The sequence below is a fragment of the Zonotrichia albicollis genome, chromosome 21, assembly GCF_047830755.1.
Source record: "Zonotrichia albicollis isolate bZonAlb1 chromosome 21, bZonAlb1.hap1, whole genome shotgun sequence".
Taxonomy (NCBI): Eukaryota; Metazoa; Chordata; class Aves; order Passeriformes; family Passerellidae; genus Zonotrichia; species Zonotrichia albicollis.
In genome coordinates this window covers 8890221-8918014 of record NC_133839.1, presented here as the reverse complement: position 1 = coordinate 8918014, position 27794 = coordinate 8890221, and the positions used below count along the sequence as shown (strand labels likewise).

Here is a 27794-nt window from a genome sequence, read left to right as displayed (position 1 = left end):
GGAGAAGCCTGCAGGAACTGGGGCTTTCTCTGTGAAACTGAGAAACTGAGACAAAATTTGGTTTTGTCTCTGGGAAAAGGAGGGAAAATGCTGCTGGAGACAGGGGATAAAGCTGGAATAAGGGAACCCCTCAGCTCCTGTTAAACCCTTCCCAAACTGGGGCAGTTTGGGTACCACAGGGTGTCCAGCAGGCAAAAGCAGAGGGATTGGGCACTGAGGAGCAGAAAAGGGGCACTTCCACTTGAGCTGGATGCTTAAAACCCCCCAAAAACCCATCCCGTGGCTGCTCAGAGCTCTGCAGGGGTGGGAGATGCTGCCTGGGGGCCCATGATGCTGCTGGGACCCCAATCCCTCCCAACCAGCAGCCAAACCCTGACTCCACCCCGGCTTCTGCTTCTCTGAGATACCAGCATGAGCCCTCCAGCAGAACTTGTGTGTCCTGCCCAAACAGGCCTTAATTCAGCCCTGAGCTGAAGGAACAACAAACTTCAGCTTTGCAGATCAAAATCAAACCCTCATTTTCTACCCAACTCCAATTTAAATTTTTTTTTTTTGGTGTTACCACCTTTGCTTTGAGCTCTTGGGGTGTAAATGAATTTTATCTCTGTTCTTTGACTGGAGCCACTGGGAACTGCAGCAGGGGGGTCAGATGGTGCTTTTCTGGCCGTGTTTGCTCTCTGGCATCCAGCTGACAGCTCCAGCCAGCCCGGCAGCCTGCGAGTCCCTCTGGCCCCAGCTGGGCTGTTTGTTCTCTGCTGGGCACCCAGCCGGGGAAGAAAAGCAGAATTTTCCTCCCTGCTTTGAATTTCTCTGCTCTGCCACGCTTTTTGTCTTGCCTGGGAAGCAGCAGAGCCACGAGGAAGGGGACAAGGAGGGGGACAAGGAGGTAAGTCTCTCTTTTCTGTTGGCTCGGGCTGGCTCTGCTCGCCTCCAAGTGCTGGTTAATATTTTTTGCAGCAGGGGCCAAGGGGACGGAAGAGGAGGAGGAGGAGGAGGAGAGCATCAGAGGAAGGCAGGGGCCCCACCATATCCTAGCAGGGAAAGGCAGCCTGGAGAGAGCCTTGCTGGTGAGTGGTGCCTGGTGGGAATATGCTGTGGGCTGTCACCCGAAGCTTGGGGGGACACTGGGGGGACAGTGAGGGCTGTGGTGGCCACGTGGCAGCAACAAGGGGTGTCAGAGGGGTCACACTGATCCCTGATCCCCTGCTCACAGCTGTGGTTTGTGTAGGGGGTCTGTGTTGGCACCACTGCACCCTCAATCTTGTTCCAAGAGCAAATCCTGAGCTGTGTGCTCAGCCAGGACCCAAACAGGGGTTGCTGGACAGGCAGGACCTGTCCCTGTGTGTCCCCCCAGCAGCCACTGCCCCACCCTCTGATCCAGGGCAAACCTGGCACCTTCTCTGTGCCCAAACAGCTCCTGAAATCCTGGGGGGGTGGGGGAAATAGTGGTTTTTGAGGCACGAGCCAATACAGGATGCTGTGCACTGGGAATTTCCAAGCCCCTTTTTAAGGGAGGGTGCTTGGGAGCTGCACACACATGCAACTGGGATCCCATATCCTGCTGGAAAGGAACCCCCAGCTGCTGGAAAGGGATCCCGGGATGCATCCAGGGCTCGCTCAGCCTGTGCACAGCACCCAGAGATGGGCAGAAGGAAACCTGGCACCTTCTCTGTGCCCAAACAGCTCCTGAATTCTAGTAGGGGGGGGGAAAAGTGTTTTTGAGGCATGAGCGATCAGAGGGTGCCATTCCCTAAGAATTCCCAACCCGTTTTTGTAAAGGAGGGTGTTGGGAGCTGCACACACATGCAACTGGGATCCCATATCCTGCTGGAAAGGAACCCCCAGCTGCTGGAAAGGGATCCCAGGATGTGCCCAGGGCTAGCTCAGCCTGTGCACAGCACCCAGAGATGTGTGGTGAGGGGCAGTCAGGGAATTCTCAAGCCCCCTTTTAAGGGAGGGTGACTGGGAGCTGCACACAGGTACAACTGGGATTTCCCTGCTGGAAAGGGATCCCAGGATGTGCCCAGGGCTTGCTCAGCCTGTGCACAGCACCCAGACATGGGCAGAAGGAAACCTGGCACCTTCTCTGTGCCCAAACAACACCTGAATTCCTGTGGGGGGAAGAAAAAAGTGGTTTTTGAGGCATGAGCCAGTGCACTGGGAATTCCCAAGCCCCCTTTCTTAAGGGAGGGTGTTTGGGAGCTGCACACAGGTACAACTGGGATCCCATACCCTGCTGGAAAGGCAAGCCCAGCTGCTGGAGAGGGACCCCAGGATATGCCCAGGGCTCACTCAGCCTCTGCCCAGCACCCAGACACGGGCAGTGAGTGCAGCAGAGGTGCAGCCAGGGAATTCCCAAATCCCTTTTTACGAGAGGGTGTTTAGGAGCTGCACACAGGTACAACTGGGATTTCCCAGCTGGAAAGGGATCCCAGGATGTGCCCAGGGCTCGCTCAGCCCCTGCACAGAACCCAGAGATGGGCAGAGAGTGCAGCAGAGGGGCAGCTAGGGAATTCCCATGCCCCTTTGTAAGGGAGGGTGTTTAGGAGCTGCACACAGGTACAACTGGGATTTCCCTGCTGGAAAGGCACCCCCAGCTGCTGGAAAGGGATCCCGGGATGTGCCCAGGGCTGGCTCAGCCTGTGCCCACCCCCCGGCACGGGCAGTGAGTGCAGCAGGGGCGCAGGCAGGGATGCAGCGAGGCGCTTTTGGCATGTGCAGGTGGCGATGTCCTCGCTGAGCCGAGCCTGGCGCGTCCCCCGCTGGAGGAGCCCCCGGCCCTTCAGCAGCGGCCCGGGCCCCACGGCCAAGAAGAGCGTCCCGTACCAGCAGACGCTGCAGGAGCAGGGCCCGGGGAGCGGGCAGCCCAGCCGGGCCCCGCCGGCCTCGGCGCAGGTGGTGGTGGTGGGAGGCGGCAGCCTGGGCTGCCAGACCGCATATCACCTGGCCAAGATGGGGATGCGCGAGGTGCTGCTGCTCGAGAGGGACCGCCTGACCTCGGGCACCACCTGGCACACCGCGGGTGAGCGGCGGGCACTGCCCGGGGATGCTCAGGGTTTGGGGTGGGCTCTGGGAGAGTTTGGGATGTAAATGCTGAGGATTTCTGGTTTTTCTTCTGCCATAGTATTTTCTAAAAATAGAATAAATGCAAATATAAATATAACAATAAATACATAAATAGAAATAAATTAAAAGTATAATATAAATAAAATATAGATAAAATATATAAAATATAAAATATAGACATATTTTATATAAATTTGTATATATAAATGTATATATATGTATATAAATTTATATATATAAATTATATATCTTTTATATAAAATATAGGTATACATATATAAAATATATGCATAAAATAAATATAAATACGCATATATTAAATATAAAAATATATAATATTTAAGTATACAATTAAATGTATATTAATATAAATATAACATGAATATAAATTATAACTAATATAATAATATGATAATGTAGAATAATAATATATAATATTTATACAATAGTATGATATATAGAATGTAATAGTTTAATAATATAAAATACAATAATATACTAATAAATATAGTAATAATATAATATAATATAATGTAATGTAATATAATATAATATAATATAATGTAATGTAATGTAATATAATATAATGTAATATAATATAATATAATATAATATAATATAATATAATATAATATAATATAATATAATATAATATAATATAATATAATATAATATAATATAATATAATATAAATTTTTTTTTAAGTTCCCTAAATTTGCTTTCCCCCCCAAAATTTATGTGGCTGCAGCAAAAGGAAACACTTTCTTTCCACAGTTTCCACCCCCTTTTTAAAGCCACTTTTCTATGGCAGGGAGGCAGAGCTATTTAAGCCTTTTTTTTTTTTTCACACATTTATGGCCCATCCACTCCATATCCTCTTTGTCCCATTGATTTAACACCCCAAAGAGAACAAAACCCGATGTTTTGTAGCATTCCCACAAATCCACGAGATGGAGCACGAGCCCCGCAGGGTGGCACAGGACACACAGAAATTCCTCATCCCTGCATCCCTCTCCGTGTCACGGGGAGGTGACCGATCCTTGTGTCACCCCGTGTCCCCCGCGCACAGGGCTCCTGTGGCAGCTGCGTCCCAGCGATGTGGAGGTGGAGCTGCTGGCACACACGAGGGACGTGGTCAGCCGCGACCTGCCGGCCGAGACCGGGCTGCACACGGGCTGGGTGCAGAACGGGGGGCTCTTCATCGCCTCCAACAAGCAGCGCCTGGATGAGTACAAGAGGCTCATGTCGGTAGGGAGGAGCCCCGGCGTGCAGGAGGGGAGGGGTTTTTGTGGTCCCTGAATGTCCCATTCTTCCCACCTGGACAGCAGGTCCTTTCTAAGGCAGCCTCCTGACTTGTGTAAGGCAGGCAAAATCTGTTAAATTCCTCCAAAGTTGGCTAAAAAAAATCCAGCCTCGGATTTTTGGTTGTTTAAATAGTGGTAGCATCGTTTTCCCCATTTTTCCAGCTGCACAGGCAGCCTGAATACAAAAACAGGGTTATATTCCCTAAAATCTGAGCATCACCCCGTGCTGGATTTAGGGTTTGGGAGATAAACTTGTCCTGAGATTCTCCTCCGATGTTGGAATTCAGGACATCCCTCTGGCTGTCCTGGATTGCCCAAACCCCTGCCAGGGGGCTCAGATACCCTGGCACAGAGCCCAAGACACCTGTGGTTTTGATTATGACCCATGGAGCAAATTACCAACCTTACATGAAGATCTGCAAGCCACGAAAGCATAAGCATAATAATAATAATAATCAGTTTAAGTAGAATGATAACGATCAGCTTGTCACTCCTTCAGCAGCAAGAGGTGACCAAATCTTTTGTTCCTTGCCTGATCTCCTGGTTTTCCTGTGCCCTGGCAGCTGGGGAAGGTGTATGGAGTGGAGTCCCACGTGCTGACCCCGGCACAGACCAAGGACCTGTACCCCCTGATGAACGTGGACGACCTCTATGGCACCCTGTATGTCCCCAAGGATGGCACCATGGACCCTGCTGGCACCTGCTCCACCCTGGCCAGGGCAGCGACTGCCAGGGGCGCTACGGTAATTCTTAATTAGTAATTAAGACTAATTTTAGTTTAGTAAAACTTCAGTAGAGTAAAAAATTACTTAGTAATTTATGCTAAGGTGCCTTCCTCACCTTCTGCTTTCCCACTGGGACAGAGCTGCTCCTGCAGATTTGGGGCTTTCCCAAATTATTACTAATTAGTAGAATTAGTAATTTATACTAATTATAACTTTAGTAAAGTAAATATATATACTTTAGTGAAGTAAAACCTTAGTATAGTAAAAAACTACCTAGTAATTTATACTAAGGTGCCTTCCTCACCTTCTGCTTTCCCACTGGGACAGAGCTGCTCCTGCAGTTTGGGGCTTTCCCAAGAAGGGTGTTGTCCTCTTGTTTGGATGACAATGACAAAACTGGCAGGAACCACGAGATCCAGGGAAAATAGACGGTGGTAAAAAGGCCTTTAGGAGCAGGACAAGGCACTCAGGATGCTGCTCAGGTTCCCTTTTCCCAGCTTTGGGGGCTGCATGTCAGGTGAGTTGGGCTGTCCCCCTGCCCTGTGACCCTGCTGTGACTCTGCCCCCCTTCCTGTGCCACCAGATCATCGAGAACTGCCCGGTCACGGGCATCCAGGTGAGGACTGATGATTTTGGGGTGAAGAGGGTGCATGCAGTGGAGACAGCCCACGGCACCATCCAGACTCCCTGCGTGGTGAACTGTGCAGGTACAGGGGACGGGGCACAGGGCAGGGGTGGGACAGGGACAGCGGCCACAGCTCAGGGGTGGCTTTGCTCCCATGCAGAGGAAAGCCTCCACCAGCCCGTGGCTGTGCCCTGCAGCTGTCTGGGGATGCAGAGGAGCTCAGCACGGGCTTGTTGTCTCTGCAGGAGTGTGGGCACGGGCCCTGGGCCGGCTGGCAGGTGTGCACGTGCCGCTGGTGGCCATGCACCACGCCTACGTGGTGACCGAGCGCATCGAGGGCATCCAGGTCAGTGTGCCCACTGCAGCCCGGCTCCTCTGCTCTGGGGGACAGGGCTGGAGAGGCAGAAACACCCCTGCCCCTGCCAGGGACCCCCAGACCTGTGGGAGCTCCTGATTGCTGCCAGGTCAGGCTCTGCTCTCAGGGGAGTGCACACCCTCAGCAGGGCTGTCAGATCACCTTGAACAGAGTCAGATTTAATATTTAACAAGGTTACAACTGGCAGGATGTTTTTTTTTCCCCTCAAGATCTTTGTGTTTGGTGTCTGATAGCAGCATTCATAAAGACCTCAGACCTGGCAGGTAGAAGTGTAGCTCTCCAAGCATTTCTAGACTGCCCCTATAAATCTGTTCCTGCCATCTGGCTGCAGAGAATTGCTTGGGAGTTGAAGGAGCCTTCATCCTCCAAGGCCCCAGTGCACTCAGGGTGACACATTAATTAGTTTCCATCCTGCTGACACAGTCTGTGCCTGCCCTTTCAGCACGAGGTGCCTGGTTGTGAAAAGTGCAGTGACTCCACCGTGCCCTAAGCAGCAAGAAAGGCTCCAGAGGAGAGGCTGCAGCTCACAGACCTCAGTGCCTCCTGCTCAATCCACTTAATTCCACTTGTCAACACGGCTTGCAGTAGGCCCTACACCGATTCCTCAGTGTTATCTAAATGTTTCCCCATCCATTATTCACAAGAACAAATCCCTCATTCTTCGTGCACCGCTGCCTGCGCCTCGAGCTGCTGCATCCTCCTGCAGGGGCGGGAGGCAGAGGAGTGATGATTGCTGAGCTAGGATCAACCCCAGGGGCTGCTCCCCGTCCCCAGGGCACCCCTGGGTGCTGCTCAGGTCTCTGTGTGAGCTGTTCTCCCATGCTAGCTGGGTGCTTCCCTCTTGGGGCGCCCAAATTTCAGTGCTGAGGGAGCACCCATGGTGCCATCGTGTGCCATCCCTGACAGGTCACTGCTGCAGGTGCCCACCTTGTGGACCTTGCTGGGTGGCACAGGGGTGTCCCCATGGCTCTTGGCCTCCTCTGACCCCTGCACTCCCCCTGCCCATGTTTCAGAACATGCCAAACGTTCGTGATCACGACGCCTCGGTCTATCTGCGTCTCCAAGGCGATGCCCTCTCCGTGGGTGGATATGAGTCAAACCCCATCTTCTGGGAGGAGGTGAGTGCAGCCTGGGGGTTTGCTGGGGGAACCAGGCAGTTTCCAGGGAAGCCACCTCGGGGGAGTGGGCGCAGGCACAGCCCCCAAATTCTGCAGGCACCAACCTCTGGTGGGGAGAGCATCTCCCCTTTGGGGCTGTCTGTGGCACAGATATGCAGTGCAGAGGCAACAGGAGAGACAGAACTGTGCAGTCCTCCTCCCTGTTTGATGGTGCTCATCCCTCTATCCTTAATTCACATTTCAGATTTGCCTGGGTTGCTCAAGAAAACCCCAAAGTCCCAGAGATTCAATGCAGCCTCAATTTATCTTCTCCGAGGCTGCCAGAGATGAGGTGATCTCAAACAGTCAGCCATCCTCTTTTCTGTGCCCTGATTCTTGTTCCTTCTCTTTAGGTATCTGAAAAATTTGCTTTTGGCCTCTTTGACCTGGACTGGGATGTTTTCATGCAACACATTGAGGGTGCTGTCAACAGGGTGCCAGTTCTGGAGAAAACAGGAATTAAATCCACTGTCTGTGGGCCAGGTAACGTGGCTGTGGTGGCACTGTGGTGGCTGGGTTTTTCTGAAGATCTTGCTAATGGCAATGGGAAACTTTATAGCCTGGGGAGAAGAAAAACTCCTTGAATGCAGAGGAAGTGCTGCTGGTCTGGCTGCAGTGGTGGCATCTTCCAAAGGGTGGCATTCCAGGCCTAGCCTGGGTGGAGAAACAGAATCACACATTCAGAGACACGCTGAATGGTTTGGCTTGGAAGGGATCTTCAAAGATCATCCAATTCCATGGTCAGGGACACCTTTCACTATCCCAGGGTGTTCCAAGCCCCATCCAGCCTTGCCTTGAACACCTCCAGTGATGGGGCAGCCACAGCTTCTCTGGGCACCCTGTGCCAGGGCCTCCCCATGCTTGTTGTAAATAACTTCTATCTTATGATTTCTTATAATCTTATTGATTTCTTATCATCTCAGTTGTCCCTCTTTGAGTTTAAAGCCATTTCCCTGGGGAGCTGCCTGCCTGGGTTTAGTCTGGTAGTGAATGGATCTCCAGCTGATGTTGTGGCTGCTGGACTGGAAAATTAAGAGGCAGATGTTTTTAAGCAGTGGCTGTTATTTTACCAAGTGTTATCTTCTGTAATTATTTTTATTACATGCTCCTGGTCTAGTGAGGTTAGATTTACCCAGATTTACATCCCTGGTGTGGAGTTAAAGCCATCCCTGCAGTGGGAGCTGGAGGTGGTGCCAGAAATTGATCCTGAGCCTTGCACACTTGGTTTGACCTTAAAATCCACTATACACTAAGAAATTAACTATAATAAAAGCCCTTTTTGCTGAGGCACTTAAAGTGAAACTCTTAGGGTTGTATCAGGGGAAAGCAGGGCACATCTCGTGCCCTTCAGTAGATCAAACATGACTTGTACAAGGTGGAGACCTTGGCCCTGGGTCCAGTGGTTTGATTGCAGAGCAGAACTGGCTGCTGGTAGATGAATGTCTCCTCTTTGTCGTTCAATAATGTCATTTTCCAAGGCTCAGCTCTCCTGCTTTTCTCCCTCTTGATTGAAGCCAGCAGCCTGTGGTGGCTGAGTCACGCTGGGCTGATCAGAGGGCAAAGGCTTTGTCCCCTCTGCTGTGGTCACTGTGCCAAGGTCCCTGCAGCCCTCGCCACCCATCCCAGGGCAAAGTCAGCTGTGCTGGCAGGGCAGGTGCTTTGGCTCCATTAACTCCCTGAGTTTGTAGCCTGGAATATTTGCACAGGGATAGTGGCACGTGAGGAGCTGCTCTGGTGACAGTGGAAATATTCTGGCTCTGCTCCTGCCTTTTCTGGAGCAGTGGGATCAGGGGACACGAACTGGGCATTGCTAAGTGGGGAAAAACCACACTGAACTCAGCTTTCCCTCTCTCCTTTTACATGGATGGATGGAGGGAGCACCATCAAACAGAGAGGAGGATTGCAGACCTCTGTCAGGGGCTTGCTGTCCTCCCTGGTGAGGATTTATAGAGGGATTTCCATGGCTGATGGCTCAGTGGAATAGCACTGGCAGCAGGAGACATTATGAGCACAGGAGAGACATCCCCGGTCCTCCCTCAGCTGAACCAAGGGGCTCAAAATTATGGAATTTCCCAGCAGGAATTGACAAAGGTGGAATACACCATAAGGAAACAGGGCCCAGGTTTAAAATGGCAACAAACAGATCAGTGCAGTCCCCTTGTGTCACCCTGTTTTCTTAAAATTTTCTAAGCTTTCTGATGTTGACATTCTTGTAGTGAACTTTCTCACATGCTTTCTGTAAATAACTCATTGTTTTGCATTCCTTTATAGAAGAAGAGAAAATTGATAGACTGTTAGTTTGACCAGTGTCATTGGAGAGGTGGCACTGTCACCCTCCAATCCACTGCCACTCTTGGAAAACTATAAATGTTAGAGTTAGAAAATAAACTTCCCTTTTCTTTCAGCTTGAGAACAGCGGTGTGGGCTTGTGTTTTTTCATGTCCTATAGTGACACCCTTGGCTGGGGGATTGGGAAGGAAAAAAGAGCCCTCACAATGCCTTGTTCTCCTTCTCCTGGGGAATTCATTTTGCTTCCCAAATTTCCAGCCCAACTCCAAACCCCTGTGCTGGGCAGTGCTGGGTGTTGCAGCTCTGGCCCCACCGATCTCTCTGGGAGCAGGACGAGGTCAGCACAGGAGGAAAGCTGTTTGTAAAGTGTGTGAGTGTCCCCAGAGTGTGTGATCCCCCCTGTCCTGGCCTCGCTGGCACGGCCCCTCTCTGCTTTCCAGAGTCATTCACAGCTGACCACAAACCACTCATGGGAGAAGCTCCTGAGGTCCGAGGGTTCTTCCTCGGCTGCGGCTTCAACAGCGCCGGTAAGAGAGACCTTGAGGGGTCATCCCAGGGGGATCCTGGCATCCCCCAGCCCTGCTTGGCCTGCTGGCCCTGTCTGCACCCTGCCCTGTTCCCCAGGGATGATGCTGGGAGGTGGCTGTGGCAGGGAATTGGCTCACTGGATCATCCATGGCCGGCCGGAGAAGGACATGTATGGCTACGACATCAGGCAAGTGACCCTGCTGCCTCCATGGGCACCCCTCATCCCTGCTGCCCCTTGGGGGTGCTCCCAAGGCAGGGCTGGCATCAGGAATGGCTGTCCAGGCAGCGTGTGTGTCCCTCCAAGGAGCTGGAATCAATTACAGGCAGTGGCTTTAATGAATGCACGCGTGGGGTTGATCTCGTTTGCCTCATTGCACTCCCACACAAACAGCTTCCATCAGGCACAGGGAGATGGTGGTGGTGGTGGGCAAGGACAGGGTAATTATGTTTGGGTTTTGTTGTTCAATTAGAGCCGTGCCTAATCCTCTAAGTTAATAATCAGGGGGATGATTTCAACAGCACAAAGATTAGCTCGGCCCCCCTCTGCAGCAGCACCAGGGCTGGGAGATGTGGCCGTGCAGATGTTGGCTCAGTAATTGCTTTTGACTTGCTTGATTGTCTTTGATTGGGTTTGGGCTTTCTTACAGCCTGTAGTGACAGCAACCACCTTGTGAGGGACAAAGCTTTGAAAATCTCACCTTGCTTTAGTGGCCAAGCTGGTAAATTGGCCTGGGCTGTGGGAGTGAGGGGCCTGCAGAGATGGGGGAGATGCCTCCAGCTGCCCCCTTCCACCAGGGATGCGGATGGAGAGATGGAGAAATCCCAGGCTGGGCACTGGGTTGGCACCAGCACAGCCCCCCTGACCCCAAGGGACCCCAGCCCTGCTGAGAGCAGCCAGGGGCTTTCCCCTCAACCATCTCCCATGTCCCATGTGCCCTGTCATCAAGCTGTCAGTCCCATTCCTTCCTTTTGGTGACAATTACCAAGCTCCTCTTTAAATAACTCCCTTTTCCACACATTTCAATATTTATCCTCTCAGAACATTTGCTTGTAAATATTTCATCTGGCAGCTGTTGCCCGCTTGCTGCTGTCAAAAATTCAGCTCGTTGGTGAAGGGCTGAGGCTGATGGGGCAACCAGGGGTGCTGGTGACATTCCTTGTGTCACCTTCTGCCAGCAGCTGCTCTCACAGCTCTTGGGGAGCATCACTTGTATTCCTTGCAGGGCTCAGCCCCATGCCCTGCCTCTCCTCTGCCCCCAGTCAGCAGGGAGAGAAGCTGGAAGTATCATTTTAAAAGTCCCTAAAAATGGCATTTTGTCCTTCATGCCCTGACTGGCTCCCTCTCTGCAGCCCTGGGAAAGGTGCCACTTGTGCCCAAGGCTGTTTCCCAGAGTTACAGATCTCTGGGATTAACAACCTGACTGTGGGCTGAGCTGGCACATTCCTTCAAGGAGATTTTCTGTTTGAAAGATGGAAATGCTTCAAATGAATTGAGGATATTTTGGATTTTATTTATATTTCAGTGTGGAGAGATTTGGGTGAAAAATATAAGGAATGTCCAGGGCTCATTCCCTCATCAGGGCTGGGTTTAAATTCTGAGGCTGGTCCCATGTTGAAGTGGGGTGGAATTAACCTAAAATTTTATTTTTTTCCTATTTTCTTTCCTCAACAAGGCTGTTTTCTGCTCCCAGTTGCTCTGGGGTGGGGCAGCTCCAATGGTCATCACCATGGCATGGCCAGCACCAAGCCCTGTTTGGCTTCTCTGCTCCTACCCACAACACTGGAGCAGCAATAATAATTCTACACCAGCAGCTTCATCCACACCTGTGTCTGGTCCAGAGGCCGTGAGCTGGTGGGCTCACCCAGATGTTTCCATCTCCTCCTGCAGGAGGTTCCACCACTCCCTGACTGACAACAACCGCTGGATGCGCGAGCGCAGCCACGAGTCCTACGCCAAGAACTACTCCGTGGTGTTCCCCCACGACGAGCCCCTGGCAGGACGCAACATGAGGAAGGACCCCCTGCACGAGGTGAGGACAGGGCCTGCGCTGGCCCTCACAGCAGCAAAAAGGAGCTCACAAGGAGTGGCTGCAGCTGGGTCGTTCCCCAAAGCCTCTGTGATGCCATCCATTCATCCTGGGGAGACCCCTGCCAGACCCCAAAGCTCACTGTGAGGGTTATGGGGCCATGGGTGGTTTAATGCTCAGAGAGCCTGAGAATTCCCATATTTGACTCAGCAGATGTGGGTTAAGAACCTGGTGATGATCAATGAGCAAGGGAAAAGGGGAGAGGAGAGCTCTGAGGCTGAGTCCATCTCAGGGGCAGCTGAGAGGGCTGAGGGTGCTGAATGCTCACAGGAATCTCCTGCTCTGTGAAAAAAAGAAACTGTGTTCTTTAGCAGCAGTTTCTCCCCAAACCAACGTCTCTCATTGTGGAGTGAGCCTGGGGCACAAGGGAAGAGGGATGTGCCTCTGTAGAGGTGGCTTTGCCAGCACTCCCTAAGTGGTTTTGCTCCCTGGAGCCACCAGCCAGGGCTCCCTCCTGCTCCAGCCCCTACCTCACACAAATACCCACAGGTGAGCACTCTCAAGATGCAGCACTTGAGACAAAACCCCAATTCCCAGCATTTTGCTGCACCAGCAGCTCAGAACCCCCCGGATCCCTCGAGACACTCAGCTTGGCTCAGCACCAGAGCCTCATCCACTGCCAGCCCCAGCCCCAGCCCTGGCAAAGCCACATTTCCCAAGCCCATTCCTGCTTCCCTCTGATTGACATCACACCATTCCTCTTCCAACTGGAGGGCAGAGGCTGGAGCACTAAAACAGACACCCCTGCCCACCAGCCCCCGGTGTTTGCTTGACAGCTCAGTTGTTTTCTGTCACTGAGGATGCAATTTATTTTTTAATAGCATGTCTAATAAGTGATGCCCACTTGACTGACAGGCTGCTATTTATCCATGCAGCTCCAGAACATGTGCTGTGTTTTATAAATAGGCACTGAATGATTTCTGAGATGTTCAACAAAATCTATTCTTTTCTGAACTGAGGCTCCAAACAAGAATGTCTTAATGGATCCCTAATTAATTGCGTGCAGAGAGGCTTTCCTGAGAGCTCAGAGGAGGAATGAGAAGGTTGCTGTATAAATATTAAATGTTGTTATATAATTACTCTGTGAACATGGCAGGGAATCTTGCTCTCTGCATGTAGCAACTCTTGGTCAGCAATTTGGGCACCCCATGGCAGGTTTTGGTGGGGTGCACAGCTGGGCTGTGGCTTGCTGCATCTTGAGGAAAATATCCTGCCGGAGTGGGACAAAAATCAGGCAATTTTTAGGTTTGACACTGTTTTAAAAGACATTTTGGCTGATTTTGGCTGTTGATAGCCAAACCAAGGGGTCACAAGTCTGGTGTTAAGCCCACATCTGCACCCGAGGAGGGCAGCCTGAGTGCTGCTCAAAGAGCTGTGAGAGGAATTTTTTATAAAAAGCTGTTTGTTCCCATTTCTCCTGTGCAGGAGCTGCTGCAGCAGGGCTGTGTTTTCCAGGAGAGGCACGGCTGGGAGAGACCTGGCTGGTTCAGCCCTGGGGGAGCAGCCCCGGTAAGAACAGTGGGGTTTGGGGGGGTCCTCAGCCTGGAGAGACCAGCTGGGGTAGGACCCAGCACCATGGGTGGGGATCCATCACTGAGGGCAGGGATTTTGGGGTGGGGACCCCTCATCAGGACAGGGATGCTGTGGGGGGATCCATCACTGTGGGCAGGGATGTTGGGATGGGGATCCATCACTGTGGGCAGGGATCTTGGGATGGGGATCCATCACTGAGGGCAGGGATGTTGGGATGGGGATCCATCACTGTGGGCAGCGATGTTGGGATGGGGATCCATCACTGAGGGCAGGGATGTTGGGATGGGGATCCATCACTGTGGGCAGGGATGTTGGGATGGGGATCCATCACTGTGGGCAGGGATGTTGGGATGGGGATCCATCACTGTGGGCAGGGATGTTGGGATGGAGATCCATCACTGAGGGCAGGGATTCTGAGGGGGAGACCCATGACTGAGGGCTGGAATGTTGGGATGGGGATCCATCAATAAAAGCAGGGATGCTGAGGGGGGGACCCATCACTGTGGGCAGGGATGTTGGGATGGAAATCCATCACTGTGGGCAGGGATGTCGGGATGGGGATCCATCACTAAAGGCAGGGATGCTGTGGATTCATCCCCATGGGGTGGGATGTTGGGATGGAAATCCATCACTGAGGGCAGGGATGTTGGGATGGAGATCCATCACTGAGAGCAGGGATGTTGAGATGGGGATCTATCACTAAAGGCAGGGATGCTGTGGATTCATCCCCATGGGCAGAGATGCTCTGGTAGGAGCCATCATCATGGGCAGAGATGTTGGGGTGAGGATCCATCCCCATGGGCTGGGAAGTTGGGGTGAGATCCATCACCATGGGCAGGGATATTGGAGAACCCATCCCCGTGGTGATCAGGGATGCCAGTGTGGGCACCCACCACCACAGCCATCTCTCCAGGAGTGGGGTGAATATGCCAAGGAGTGTTTTGGCTTCAGCCTCACCTCCTCCTCCTCCCTGTCCCCCAGGTCCTGGACTATGATTACTACGGTGCCTACGGCCACGAGCGCCACAGGGACTACGCCTACAACCGCCTGCTGGGGGACGAGTACACCTTCGACTTCCCTCCTCACCATGACATCGTGAGCGGGGCTGACAGCCCCTCCTGCCCTGTCAAACCCCCAGCCAGCCCCTCCTGCCCTGCCAAACCCCCAGCCAGCTGAGGGACCTGGAGGCAGCAGAATTTGTGCCCCATCGCGGCTCTGGGTGATGCTCGGAGGGAGGAGAAGCTCCAAAACAGCTCCAAAATGTCCCAAAACTATGAAGGGAAATGTGTAGCCCAGGCTCAGAAATCTCAGGGGAGAGGCCATGGGAATTATGCTGCTGCTTTGCTGAAGTGTTGAGAGCAGCTTGGGGAAAAAAATCCAATTTGATAAAATTTGGGTGTTATTGATGATAACTGTCACTGAGGTAGTGAGGTGAGGAATGGGATCAGGCACTTGGGATGGCCTGTCAGGCTGGCTCCAGCAAATTCCTGATTCTTTCAGGAGCATTTTGAAGCCTTTAAAGGCACCAGGAGAGTGTCCTGGTATCGTTTCCCGTTATGCAAATGGTTTAATTTGTGTTTCCCTTTGTGGGCTCAGCCTCAGCGCTGCCGCATTTGCTTTAATTGCAGATCAAGAAGGAATGTTTAACGTGCAGGAACGCCCTGGCTCTCTTTGACATGTCTTATTTTGGGAAGTTCTACTTGGTTGGACCTGAAGCTACCAAAGCAGCAGACTGGCTGTTCAGTGCTGATGTGAGCAAAGCCCCAGGTACAGCCTCAGCTCCTCCTTTTGCTGGGAAGATCTCACCCCAAAATAATCCAGAAAAACCCAGACTGGCTTTTCCTCTCAGTGCTGCCTTTGCAGAGGGTTTGGGAAGAGGCTGCTCCCCCTGTCCTCACCACAGTCTTAATTCTGCCTTGTTCACACAGGCGTTTGAGACTTTTAATCTCAGGGTTGTGGCTTCGTGCTGCACATTGGGCGCCAATATGTTGAAATTAAATACCAATATAGCCAGATGGGACGTGCCTGGGCTCGTCTGGCCCTTACTGCTTGACCAAAGGCAGCAGCTGTGGTGGTTTCACCTCAGAGACACCTTTGGCTCGCTGGATGCTGCAGCAGCTCAGTGCTCTGAGCTCAGGGATGAAGGAGGGAGGTTTCCCTCTGGCTCCAGCTGTGGCTCACATCTGGAGGTGCAATGAGTGCTGGAGTAAATCAAGCACAACCCTCAAACAAGCCAGCTGTGGTTTGTTGTCCCCTTTTCCGAGGCTGGGAAGCAACTTTGGGCATTTCCAAGGGTGCAACTTCATCTCCTCCCACAGAACAGGGAAAAGCCATCATTCCTTTTCCCTGTGCCGGTGCTGGGACACCCATGGTCAGTCAGGACAAAGCCAGGATGGGTGATTTAATGACAATGACATTTTTCCTGCTGCCCAGCTGCCTGTGCCGGGCTGGCTGATGATGGTGCCCTTGTGCCCCGCAGGCTCCACCGTGTACACCTGCATGCTGAACCGCCAGGGCGGCGTGGAGAGCGACCTGACTGTGAGCAGGATCAGCCCCGGCACCCCGGGCTCCCCCCTGGCCCCTGCCTTTGAAGGTAAAACCCTGACCAGATGCATGGAGCAGCTCTGTCACCCTCCCTGAATTCCCAGGTTTTCTTGCTGCTTTTTCAATGCACACAGAGAATTTTCCAGTCCTGGGCAGGTTTGTCCCAGCACTCCGTGTCACGCTGGAGGGGCTGCAGGCACAGGGCTGATTGCATTTTCCTAATGGCAGCCACCTGGCTTTTTCCACCTCCATCCCCGGTGCCTGTAACCTGATTATGGCCCCTGTCCCCAGGGCCCTGCACTGCTCATCGCTGTTATTGGGTTTGTCCAGCCCTGCCTGGCAGCTCTGACCTCTGTCCCAGCCCTTATCAGCTGCAATTAAGGGGACTGGAAGGCAGCAGAGCGGCCCTGAGGGCAGGAATGGCATTAGGCAGCTGCGGAGGAGGAGGATGCTGAGCTCGGTCTGGCCAGGAACAGGGTGGCCACAGAGCCCTGTCCCCATGCTGTGTCACCTTCAGATGTGCCATGGGGCAATCTCAGCATGCTGTGTCACCTTCAGATGTGCCCCGTGCCACAGGGCAATGTCACCATGCTGTGTCACCTTCAGGTGTGCCATGGGGCAATCTCAGCACCTTCAGGTGTGCCATGGGGCAATGTCACTGTGTTTGTCCCAGCAGTGTGGGGTGCCTGTGATTTTTCCCTCCCTTGTGGGAGGATCCTTCCTCCCTCCTGTCTGGGACACTGGCAGGGGAAGCAGGGTGGGAAGTGGCTGACAGAGCTGCAGCTTTGGCGGGCACTGGAGGTGTTTAATCACAGCAAAGTCTATTTTCCCAATTACAGTAGGTGGCTGCACTCATTATCGTTATGACAGAATACCAGAGAGCAATTTCGTAGTGGCAGGAAAGACAGAGGGAAGATTGATTACATATTAATCAGCTCTCAAACACCATCCCTGGGGATTCTTCCACCCAGGATTACTGAGGAGATGAAATTCTTCCTTGCATACAGTGGGAAGTGTACTGTAGTGGTTATGGGCTGGTCACTGTGGCATTCCCTGCTCCCACCTGTACCCACAGCTCCCTCCACCCTTGAGGGTCTGTTCTGTGTCTGGATAAAACTGCAGATGCTTTTGCTGTTGTTCTCAAGGAGTTTTTTCCTGTGATGCTCACACACACTTTCACTGCCAATGGCCATTTTCACTGTGCTGAGCCCCACAAAAAGCAGAGCCCCAAAGCTTTCCCAAATCCCCCAGCTCTTTAACCCTTTCATTGGCAGTCCCAGCCAGGGCTGTGCAAGCTGGAGATGCTCAGGGCTGCACTTGAGGCTGTGCAGAGCAGAACCAGCCCTGAGAGTGCCCGGGGCTGTGTTCCAGGGGATGGATATTACCTGGCCATCGGCGGGGCCGTGGCTCAGCACAACTGGTCCCACATCACCACCGTGCTGCAGGACATGAAATTCCAGTGCAAACTCCTCGACTGCTCCGAGGAGCTGGGCATGATGAGCATCCAGGGCCCGCTGAGGTGAGAGGTGTGGGCTTCTCCCAGTAACCTGAGCGGGGAGGGAGGGAGGGATGGGGTGGAGGGGTGGAGAGATGGAGGCAGGGATGCAGGGGTGGATGGAGGGGTGGAGGGAAGAATGGAGGGATGCAGGGATGGAGGGAAGGAGGGATGCAGGGATAGAGAGAGGGGTGCAGGGATGCAGGGAAGGATGCAGAGTGGAAGGAGGGATGCAGGGATGGATGGAGGGGCAGAGGGATGGATGGAGGGATGGGTGGAGGAATGGAGGGATGGAAGGAGGGATGCAGGGATGAAAGGAAGGATACAGGGGTGGAGGGAGGGATGCAGGGATGGAATGAAGGATGCAGGGATGGAATGAAGGATGCAGGGATGGATGGAGGGATGCAGGGGTAGAAGGAGGTATGCAAGGGTGGAGGGAAGGATGGAGGGATGCAGGGATGGAGGGAAGGATACAGGGGTGGAGGGAGGGATGCAGGGATGGACGGAGGGATGCAGGGATGGATGGAGGGATGCAGGGGTGGAGGGAAGGATGGAGGGATGCAGGGATGGAGGGAAGGAGGGATGCAGGGATAGAGAGAGGGGTGCAGGGATGCAGGGAAGGATGCAGAGTGGAAGGAGGGATGCAGGGATGGATGGGGAGAGGTTTGCCTCAGGTGCAGGTCCCCATGCTGGGCAGGGGTAGGTGTGAGCCCCATGACACTGATGCTGATGTGGCTGGGGTGTCACTCCACTTCCCATGGAACTGAAATTTCTTTTGAGGCTCCCACAGCACTGCACATCAGCCATCTCAGCTCAAGTCTGTCTTGCCAGCAAGAGGAGGAGCAGGATTTGGGGATAACCCTCCCTGCTCCTGTGTGCTGTCTCCCCACAGCCGTGCTGTCCTGCAGGAAGTGCTCGACACCGACCTCAGCAACGAGGCCTTCCCCTTCTCCACGCACAAGATCACCACAGCTGCAGGATGCCAGGTGGGAAGGGGCCCCTCCTTGAGCTGCCCAGGGAGCTGTGGGTTCTGTGCACCCACCAGCCAAGCACAGAATCCCAGTCTGGTCTGGCTTGGAAGGGACCTGAAAGATTGTTGGATTGCACTAATTGGTTTCTTTAGTGTTTTGCACTGGGTTTTGTATTTTGGAATAGTATACAAAAGATCATCTTGTTCCACCCCCTGCCATGGGCAGAGACACCTTCCACAGTCCCAGGATGCTCCAAGCCCTGTCCAACCTGGCCTGGGACACTTCCAGGCATCCAGGGGCAGCCACAGCTTCTCCGGGCAAACTGTTTCATCTCCCTCTGTTGGGAATGTGTCTGCCCCCTCTTTATTGCAGAGAGGTTTTGTTGTGGTTTTTGTAGGAAAAGGCCAAAACCCAGAGTGAGACAAGGGTGTTTCCCTGCCTGACTGCCTGGCAGGTGCCATCCTGCTCTGCCAGGGGTGTCACAGCACTGAGCCTGGGGAAGGGACAGGGTGACTCATGGCTTTGCAGCGATGCCACAGGAATGAGAGATGCCTCCACGGATTAGGGCCAGCCCTGGTGATGAGATCTACCTGACACTCCAGACACTTTCCATTTCCCCCTCCTCATAAAAAACAGGCACAATTTAATGCAAAGCCTGTCAGGTACTGGCAGCAGGGACTGGGCAGCCTGGGAGCTGCTCTTTGATCACAGGAGAAGCCTGACAGCCCTAAGCTTCCAGTACAGCACACATCATCCTGCTCCTGCCCAGCCTTCAGGCCTCACACATGCCCTGAAGCTCTTGATTGAGCTTGAACACCCCAAATAGAAGAGCTGGTGACCATGAAATGTCATTTTTCTCAAAGGAGAAATGTCCTAGGAAAACCTGCTGCTCACAACTTTGGGTATCAGGGAAAAGCTTGAGCAAGGTTTCATGGAGAAACTCTGATTTCTCAGTGATGTTTATCCCATGTGGAATATTCCTATGGTTGCACAAACACTTTGAGGAGAGGGTGGGATTTGTACTTGCTCCTTTCTATAGGAAGCCTGGGCAGGCCATGGTCCCAGAGCATCCCTCTCCTGCTGGATGGGAGCAGGGACCATGCCCAGAACTCTCTCTGCTCTCAGCCTGGAGCCTGGTGGGGTATGAAGGAGGTGAAGGTGAAGCAGTAAATCTCATAAAAGGCAGCAGGAGAGCCAGGAGCTGCAGCAGACTGGATGTTAAGGAAATTGGGTTAAGCCACGTGCGGCCACTTTTCATTCAGAATTAAAATGGCTTTAATTCTCCTGCAGCTGCCTGCTGAAGAGATTGCTGCTAAATCAAATTAGAGCCTCTTGATTTGTGAGCAACAGCCTGGCCAGGCCTTAAGGTGGTTTAAGTAAGGCACAGATTTTGCCCAAGTGAGATGAATCTCCAAACCATTGCCATCAATGCACCCTGGGTGCCCAGCAACTCAACCCACAGAGAGTTCAGTGTCCCTTGGAAGGCCTGGGGAATTCAAAGCCAATCCACTGGTGCAGGTCGTCCAAAATTCTGGATTTTAGTCCTCATTAATCCTCCCCACACCCTCCCCTGTCAGCCTGTAGCAGGCTGATATCATCTTGTAATAATCTGCTTTTGCCCTAAGAAAGGTGTGGAAATGTTCCTGTCTCCAGGAGTGTGATGAGTTTATTTGCATTTCACTTCAAGTTTGTTATAAATAATCCAGTCCTTCAAGGAAGATTGAGCTGGCAGAAGTTTTGTGGATTCTTTGGAGTGTGAATTCCCTGATGGACAGAGAGAAAAGCTCTCCTGTCTCAGGGGTGTGAGCTGGGAGGGGACTGGACCACCCTTCAGGAGGTTTCCTTTGTCCCACTGGACAATGAACGCCAGGGGCCCCATCCCACGCTGGAATTAGAGTGGGAGGATTTCTCAGGGCAGCAGGCTGAAGCCTTTGCTGATATTATCACCTTCCAGGGGGATTAAACTGAACCCAGCATCTTAAAAAAGTTATCACTGAGATTTTCCTGCATTAACTCAGTAGTTGAACAAAATCAGCTGGAGTCAAAGGAGAGTTCCAGCAGAGTTAATGACTCTGGAAATTATGGATTGGTTTGTGAGTTTATATATAGAGTCTCTCATTGTATGGAACAGCAGAGAAAGGTCTCCCTTTGAATCTCACTGCTGGAGACAGGGAAAAATTCAGGTTTTCATTTTCCATGGTACCTAGAATGCTTTTGAATCGCTGCACAAAAGCCCAGGGATGGATGCAATTCCACAGCTCCAGCTGGAAGGCCTGTTCCTATGGGAATCCAGCAGAGCTGCCGAGTGCAGCCCTTAGCATTTCCCCCCTCCTCGGTGGGATGTGAGGGGCTCACACACACCCCAGTCCCTCCCTGTGCTCAGCTCACCACTGCCCGATCACCCCAATTTTCCAGGATTTCCCGTTTTCTGTGGGCACTTTGCAGGGATGCTCATTCCCCTGGAGCACTGGTGCTTTGAGAGGAAGTTCCTCCCAGGAGTAAGTTGCTCCTGATTGTAAAGAGCGCTTCAGCTGCAGTCCCATTCGGGGTTAACGAGCCGGGAAGTTGCCTGTCAATCCCCAGAGCATCTCCTGCCGCAGTGAAGATGGGAGCTGGCTTGCAGCAGCCTCTTCTCAGGCTGTTCCCTAATTAGATGACACCTTTGTGAAGAGGAAAAAGCTTCTCTGAGCCCCTTGTGCTCCTGGGGAAGTCAGTGCCAGCCTTTGTGCCTGGCTGCGGGGCTGTGCCAGGGACCAGGGCAGGGCTCAAAATAAATTCCCCATCCTGTGTTCCTTCCACCTCCTCACTCCTAATGCAGAGGTTAAGGTTTCTCACCATTTAAAAATTGTAAATTCAGCTTGAGGATATGATTTTGCTGCCAGGGGAAGCAGGAGTGGATTTGGGCTCCCAGGTGTGCCATGCTGGCAGCACAGAGCCCAGGCAAACCTTGGGCACCTCTGCCTGCTTTGGGCAGCAGCTGCTGGGGTCTGTTTGCATTTGGGATTAGAGAGTACCAGCCCTGCTTGGGGCAAGAGCTCAGCAAATGGCAAAATGCAGCTTGTACCCCAGCCCCAGCCAGAGCCAGCATGGCCAGGCCAGCCCAAGGCCACCAGAGCCAGCCTGGAAATGTGTCCTGAGCTGGGGACAGCTTTGTTACCAGCACAGATCACAGCCCAGAGAGGAACTCTGGAGTTAATCTCTCTCCCAAAGGCAGCTCTGTGTCTGCAGTGGATGTACCCAGAGGGATGAACCAGAGGGGTTTTGTGGGGGAGGAAGTGGAGAAACACAATGGGATGAATCAGAGGAAAAGGCAGCTCAGGCTCCAGGGCTGTCTGCAGGGAAGGTGCCTGAGTTGGGCCGGTCCCAGCTGGCCTGGAAGGCTTTGGGAATGGAGAATGTTCCAGAGGGACAGCAGGAGGGTGCCTGGGTGAGAGGCTGGTGGAACACAGGCGGGCCAGGCTGTTCCCTGGGACTGCAGCCAGGCTCCATCCCTGGGAATGAGGCTTCTCTGGAGAAGCACCGAGTCCCCTGTGCTGATCTGCTCATCCCCCCTTGGGGCTTCTGGCGTTTGGTGTGGAGTTCATGTGACAGCTCAGCTTTGGGACACAACCCTGAGCATTCCCTGGTGGCACTGGGACATGCCCAGGAGCCTTGGGTGCCTCTGCTGTGGCAGCACTGTCCAGGAACATTCCTGGGGCAGGGACAGCAGTGAGGAAGTGCCCCAAAAGCAGGAGGACAGTCCTGCTGGGGACAGCTTCCCTGTCTCAGAGGATCAGCAGAGGGAGACAAAAGCTTGGCTGGAGCTGGAGCATCACATCTCACCCCAGCCCTGGAGTCTGTAGGCAGAGGATGCTGCAGCAGCCACCTCTGCCCACTGGCACTGACGGTAGCTGGTTTGAGGTACCAGGCTTAGGATGTCCAGAGCTGAGAAATTCACTCTGAGCCTACAGCAATGGTGCCAGGGCCCTGAGGAAGGAGGAATGATGAGGAGGACTGCATTGATATCAGAAGGCTCATTAATTACTTTATTATACTATATTATTCTATACATTTAAAACTGGATCTGCCAAGCACTCAACCCTGCACACAACTGCAATGAATCTTGTGACTGTCACCCAACAGTCTCAATACTCTTGGCCCTGATAGCCTTGGAAACAAAACACCATCACTCTGGGTAACTAGTCTCCATGCTGCATTCTACTTTTGCACAAACACAGGCACAGCAAATGGTAAGTATTGTGTTTTCTTTCTCTGAGGTTCAGAGAATGTGAATCCCAGAAATATTCTTGGGAAGGATTGTGCCTTGCTTTTCTCTGTGAAGGGAAATGTGGGGCTACATGAGCCTGTCTTTGTGCAAGAGAGGAGAGCCCAGAAGTGCCTTCCACCACAGTTCCCAGGGGTAGGATGGTCGGGACAGACAGGGACAAGAGATCTCTGCAGCCAGGTCGTGGAACTTGGGGTTTATTGCAAAGGGCCTGGGTGCAGGGCCCTGCTGGGAGCTGCCAGCTACAGAGAAGTAAAGAGAGTGGTAAAGAGAGAGAAGGTAAAAAGGATGAGAAAGTAAATGAGAGGGTAAGAGAGTGAGGTTCTCATTACAATACAATAAATCTTCTTCTGTGTTGAATATTCTAATTCTCACTAACCAATCTAGTACAAGTCCTATAGCATTTCCATACAGCCTATAAGAATCATTACATTACTGTGCTGTGTTACATTTTAAACCCTAAAAACTCCTCTTTGGGCCCCTTCTGCCAAGCTAATGGGGTCTGCTCTGACCCTTGGAGCTGTCAGCAAGCAGAGGGTGTTGTTCCATCAAAAGGGGATCACCTTCAGCCAGCCACACCATTGTTTTCCAGTTGTTCGGTAACTGAGGTATCTCAAAGCTTGCTTTCATTTCAATCTCACTTATAGTTTCCATATTCTCCAAATCTTTTGCCAGGCAGTCATATTTATAAGGCTTTCCTGTTCCATCTTCCCCAGCACCCAGGCCAGGCTGGCTTTCCCCTGACACGGGAGCCTCTGCCAGGCTGCCCAGCCCAGCTGCACCCCGGGGATGTTCCCCTCTTGCCTTTGCAGGTCCGTGCCATGAGGCTGTCGTTCGTGGGCGAGATGGGCTGGGAGCTGCACGTGCCCAGGGCTGACTGTGTGAAGGTTTATCGGGCAGTGATGCAGGCGGGAGCGCGGCATGGCATCGCCAACGCCGGCTACAGAGCCATCGACAGCCTCAGCATCGAGAAAGGTCCTTGTTCTCCTCCCAGCAGCAATCTCTGTTTCTCCTACAGAGGGGGGAGCAGGGCAGGGAGCTTTTCCTCAGCTTTGGGGTTGGTCAGTGGGACTGGAGGTGGGGCAGGGTCTCAGAACACTGAGAATTCCCCTGTGTGCTCCTCTCCAAGGTGTTTTATCCAGGTGAATAAAGGGCAGTGGGTGTCCAAGGGGCAGGGCTGTGGTGGTGTTTGCAGGACAAGGGAAGAGATGAGAATCTTGACTCCATGTTTCAGAAGGCTGAGATATATGATATGATATGATATAATATAATATAATATAATATAATTAATATAATATAATTAATATAATATAATTTTCAAACCCTGATTTTAATTTTTTAAACAGGGTGCTTTTATATATTATATTATATTATATTATATTATATTATATTATATTATATTATATTATATTATATTATATTATATTATATTATATTATATTATATTATATTATATTATAACTATACTAAACAATAGAAGAATGATTTCATCAGAAAGTTAGCAAAGAAAAGAATAGAATGATAACAAAAGCTGATGACTCTCAGAGAGTCCAAGCCAGCTCACTGTGATTGGCCATTAATTAGAAACAACCAACATGGACCAATCAAATATGCACCTGTTGCATTCCACAGCAGCAGATAATTATTCTTTTTCTTTTCTTCTGAAGCTTCTCAGCTTCTCAAGAGAAAAATCCTGGCAAAGGGATTTTTCAGAAAATATCATGGCAACACAGGGGTGCTGTGCCAGGTCAGTGGGTGACCCGTGCTGGCTCCTGCAGGGTACAGGCACTGGCACGCAGACCTGCGCCCCGATGACACCCCGCTGGAAGCAGGGCTGGCCTTCACCTGCAAGCTCAAGTCCAGCATCCCCTTCCTGGGCCGGGAGGCCGTGGAGGCACAGAAAGCCAAGGGCATCTTCCGCCGCCTCGTGTGCTTCACCACCGAGCAGTGAGTACACACCTGGAGGTTTTGCAGATGGGGCTGGAGGCACTCTGGGTTCGGCAGGGAGAGGTGAATGAGCAAATCCCCTGTTGTATGTTCAGTGGGAGCTGCAGGAGGTGTGAGGGTTGGTCTTGTTTCACCCAGAGTTTTGCAGATGGGGCTGGTGACACTCTGGGTTCGGCAGGGAGAGGTGAATGAGCAAATTCTTTGTTGTATGTTCAGTGGGAGCTGCAGGAGGTGTGAGGGTTGGTCTTGTTTCACCCAGAGTTTTGCAGATGGGGCTGGTGACACTCTGGGTTCAGCACGGAGAGGTGACTGAGCCCGTGGGCAGTGGGAGCCCTGGCACATGGGGTGCCCTGGGGCAGAGCCAGAGCCCTGTGCCCCATGGAGGGGCTGTGCTGTGGCAGCTCTGCCCTTTACCTCGCAGGAAGGTACCCATGTTCGGCCTGGAGGCGGTCTGGAGGGACGGGCAGGTGGTCGGCCACATCCGCCGGGCAGATTTTGGGTTTGCCATCGACAAAACCATCGCATACGGCTACATCCGAGACCCTTCAGGGGGCCCGGTGAGTGCAGAGCCCCGGGCTGGCTGTGCCTCCACACACCCTGGGACATGGCATAGCAGCTCCCTCGTTTTCCCTGGGCAGGCTGGAGGGCGAGGGGTTGGTGCCAAAGTTGGTGTCACTGTCACCGTCTGAGGTCCATGCACGGCTCAAGTGCTGCCTCAGGGGTTAATTGCAACCAAATACTTAATCGCAGTAGCAAATTCACTTATGTTGTAGGGAGCAATGGCCAATGGGAGCACGGCAAGGTTTTAATTAACCCTGGGAGGCTCCTGGGTAATCATTCAGTGCCCTCATTTAGCAGCGTGCTGTGGGGACAGAGGTTGGGTGATGTCTCCAGGGACCTTTTCTGTGCCAGCCAAGAGCTGTGTGTGGGCTGTGATTGCTGCTCTTGCTTGCCTTGGCTTTTCATCCTGCATCCCTGCGAGAGACCCAAGGCAAGTGGCTTTGTGGGCCAGTTGCTCCTGGGAACACCCTTTTTTCCCAGTGATGAATATTCCTCCTTTTCCTTTTCCTTTTCCTTTTCCTTTTCCTTTTTTCTCCTTCTCCTTCTCCTTCTCCTTCTCCTTCTCCTTCTCCTTCTCCTTCTCCTTCTCCCTCTCCCTCTCCTCCCTCTCCTTCTCCCTCTCCCTTTTCCTCTCTTTTTTCCTCTCCTTTTCCCTCTCTCTTCTCCCTTTTTCCCTTTCACCTCTCCTTTCTTTTCCCCTTTCCTTTCCCCTTTTTATTTCCATCATATACCTTCACAAGGGAAAAAAAAAGAAACCTAAAATTTTCAAACCCTGATTTTTATTTTTTTTTAAACAGGGTGTTTTTAACAGTTCTCATCCCCCTTTCCACACATCTGGGGATGGCAGAGCCGGGTTTTCTGCAGGGATCAGATGTGTGGGGCGGGTGGGAGCTTGCCCAGGGGTGGAGCTGGGATGCTGCCACCCTACAGAGGTTTTTCCATGGCTCTGCCTCGCAGGTTTCCCTGGATTTTGTGAAGAGCGGCAGCTACGAGCTGGAGCGGATGGGAGTGACCTTCCCGGCCCGAGCTCACACCAAATCCCCGTTCGACCCCGACAACAAACGTGTGAAAGGCTTTTACTGAAGGCTGATGGGCTGCCCAGAGGGCAGAGGAGCTGCGGGCTGAACTCCTGGCCCCTGCTGGCTCCGGGGTCAGCTGCAAGAGCCAGGCAACCCCCTGGAACTCACCAAGCCACTGTGGGTCAAATCAAGGGGAGAGGAGGAAAAGATTCCAAAAAGTGCAAAGACTCTGCTGCTCTGTTTGCCCAGTGAAGTGGGGACACTGCAGCAATAATTCTTTTCCATGGGTTAATTGGCCTGCAAACAGTGTTTGGTCTCACTGTGTGTGAAGTGGTTTCAATTTTTGTCTGTGCTGGAATCTCTTTCCCCCAAATGTAGCCTGGAAATGAATTTTTTTTAAAGTAGCTCGGTTGTCAATACAGCTGGAACCTCTAAACAGGTCCCTTGCTGCGTCTGTCCCCACTCCCACAGGTGTCACCTCATCCTGGGGGCTCTGCTGGAGTGGGGATGTGGAGGGAAGGGGCAGAGTGCAGGGACATTGCCTAGGCTCACACTGTGGGTCCCTCTCTGCAGTGCTGTTTGTGTTTGTGTGTCATAATCATGGAACCATGGAGAACCTCAAAGCCCATCTCATGCCGTGGGTTCCATGGGCAGGGACACCTTCCACTGGCCCAGCTGCTCCAATCCCATCCAGTCTGGCCCTGAACACTTCCAGGACGATTTTTCTGGGCTGCTCCTGGCACAGGCTGTGGTGTAAGGTGGCCAGGGGGGCACTGGCCCCACAGCTGCCCTTGCTGGCAGCTCCCTGGTCCCTTGTGGCTGCTTCCCAAAGGTCACCTTGGAGGTGGCTCCTTTTAGCTCCCAGCAGAGAGGGGGATGCTGGCAGAGGCTGAGCCATGGGCTCAAACCCCTCTGGCAGCTCAGAGCCAGCCCTGGGGGCAGCAGGGAGGGTTTGCCCTCACACGCACACAGCCTGTGCTGCAGGGAAGGATCAGCACTCCCCATCACCATCCCTTGCTCTGCTCCCCTCTCTGGGCTCTCTGCTGGAGCTTTCACCCGCCTGAAGAAATAATCTCACTCCCTGCTCTTCCCTTTTCCTCCCTTGACTAGGTTTGTTTGGGTCACAGCCTCTTTAGAGCTGATTTCAATTCCTTGCCCTCGTGCCACGAGCGCCACGGGCAAGAGCGTGAACTCTGAAATGCTTTGGTTTTACTGAAAACATTAAAAACCAAGATTGAGATGAATTTTTCACTTGAATAGGAGGTGACTGCCCTGCCTCTGGCAGGGTGGAGGGCAGGGGAGG

General features: G+C 52.4%; 1 protein-coding gene across 2 annotated transcripts; it reads left to right on the top strand.

Annotated features, from left to right (window-relative positions):
• Positions 1-689: 689 nt before the first annotated feature.
• On the top strand, positions 690-26931 carry SARDH (sarcosine dehydrogenase). Of its 2 annotated transcripts, XM_074556537.1 has the most exons (22): positions 695-886; positions 958-1067; positions 2722-3022; positions 4136-4314; positions 4934-5113; positions 5679-5802; positions 5966-6066; positions 7110-7214; positions 7607-7736; positions 9983-10069; positions 10167-10257; positions 11959-12100; positions 13583-13666; positions 14672-14785; positions 15319-15457; positions 16170-16283; positions 17606-17753; positions 18622-18715; positions 23777-23939; positions 24743-24911; positions 25333-25468; positions 26430-26931. In XM_074556537.1, exons 3-22 carry the CDS (start codon positions 2728-2730, stop codon positions 26553-26555), a joined length of 2721 nt encoding a protein of 906 aa, XP_074412638.1. In that variant the 5' UTR covers positions 695-886; positions 958-1067; positions 2722-2727; the 3' UTR covers positions 26556-26931. The 2 variants fall into 2 exon arrangements, with proteins under 2 accessions (XP_074412639.1, XP_074412638.1); XM_074556538.1 differs by lacking the exons at positions 25333-25468; positions 26430-26931 and having other exon boundaries at positions 690-886; positions 24632-24760.
• The last annotated feature ends 863 nt before the right edge of the window (positions 26932-27794 follow it).

Bases quoted from the DNA above. Each gene is read 5' to 3' on its own strand.
- SARDH (XM_074556537.1), top strand. From the start codon at position 2,728: ATGTCCTCGCTGAGCCGAGCCTGGCGCGTCCCCCGCTGGAGGAGCCCC. The intron at 12,101-13,582 runs GTGAGGACAGGG...TCTCCTGTGCAG, and splicing joins GGAAGGACCCCCTGCACGAG to GAGCTGCTGCAGCAGGGCTG. The intron at 13,667-14,671 runs GTAAGAACAGTG...CCTGTCCCCCAG, and splicing joins GCCCTGGGGGAGCAGCCCCG to GTCCTGGACTATGATTACTA.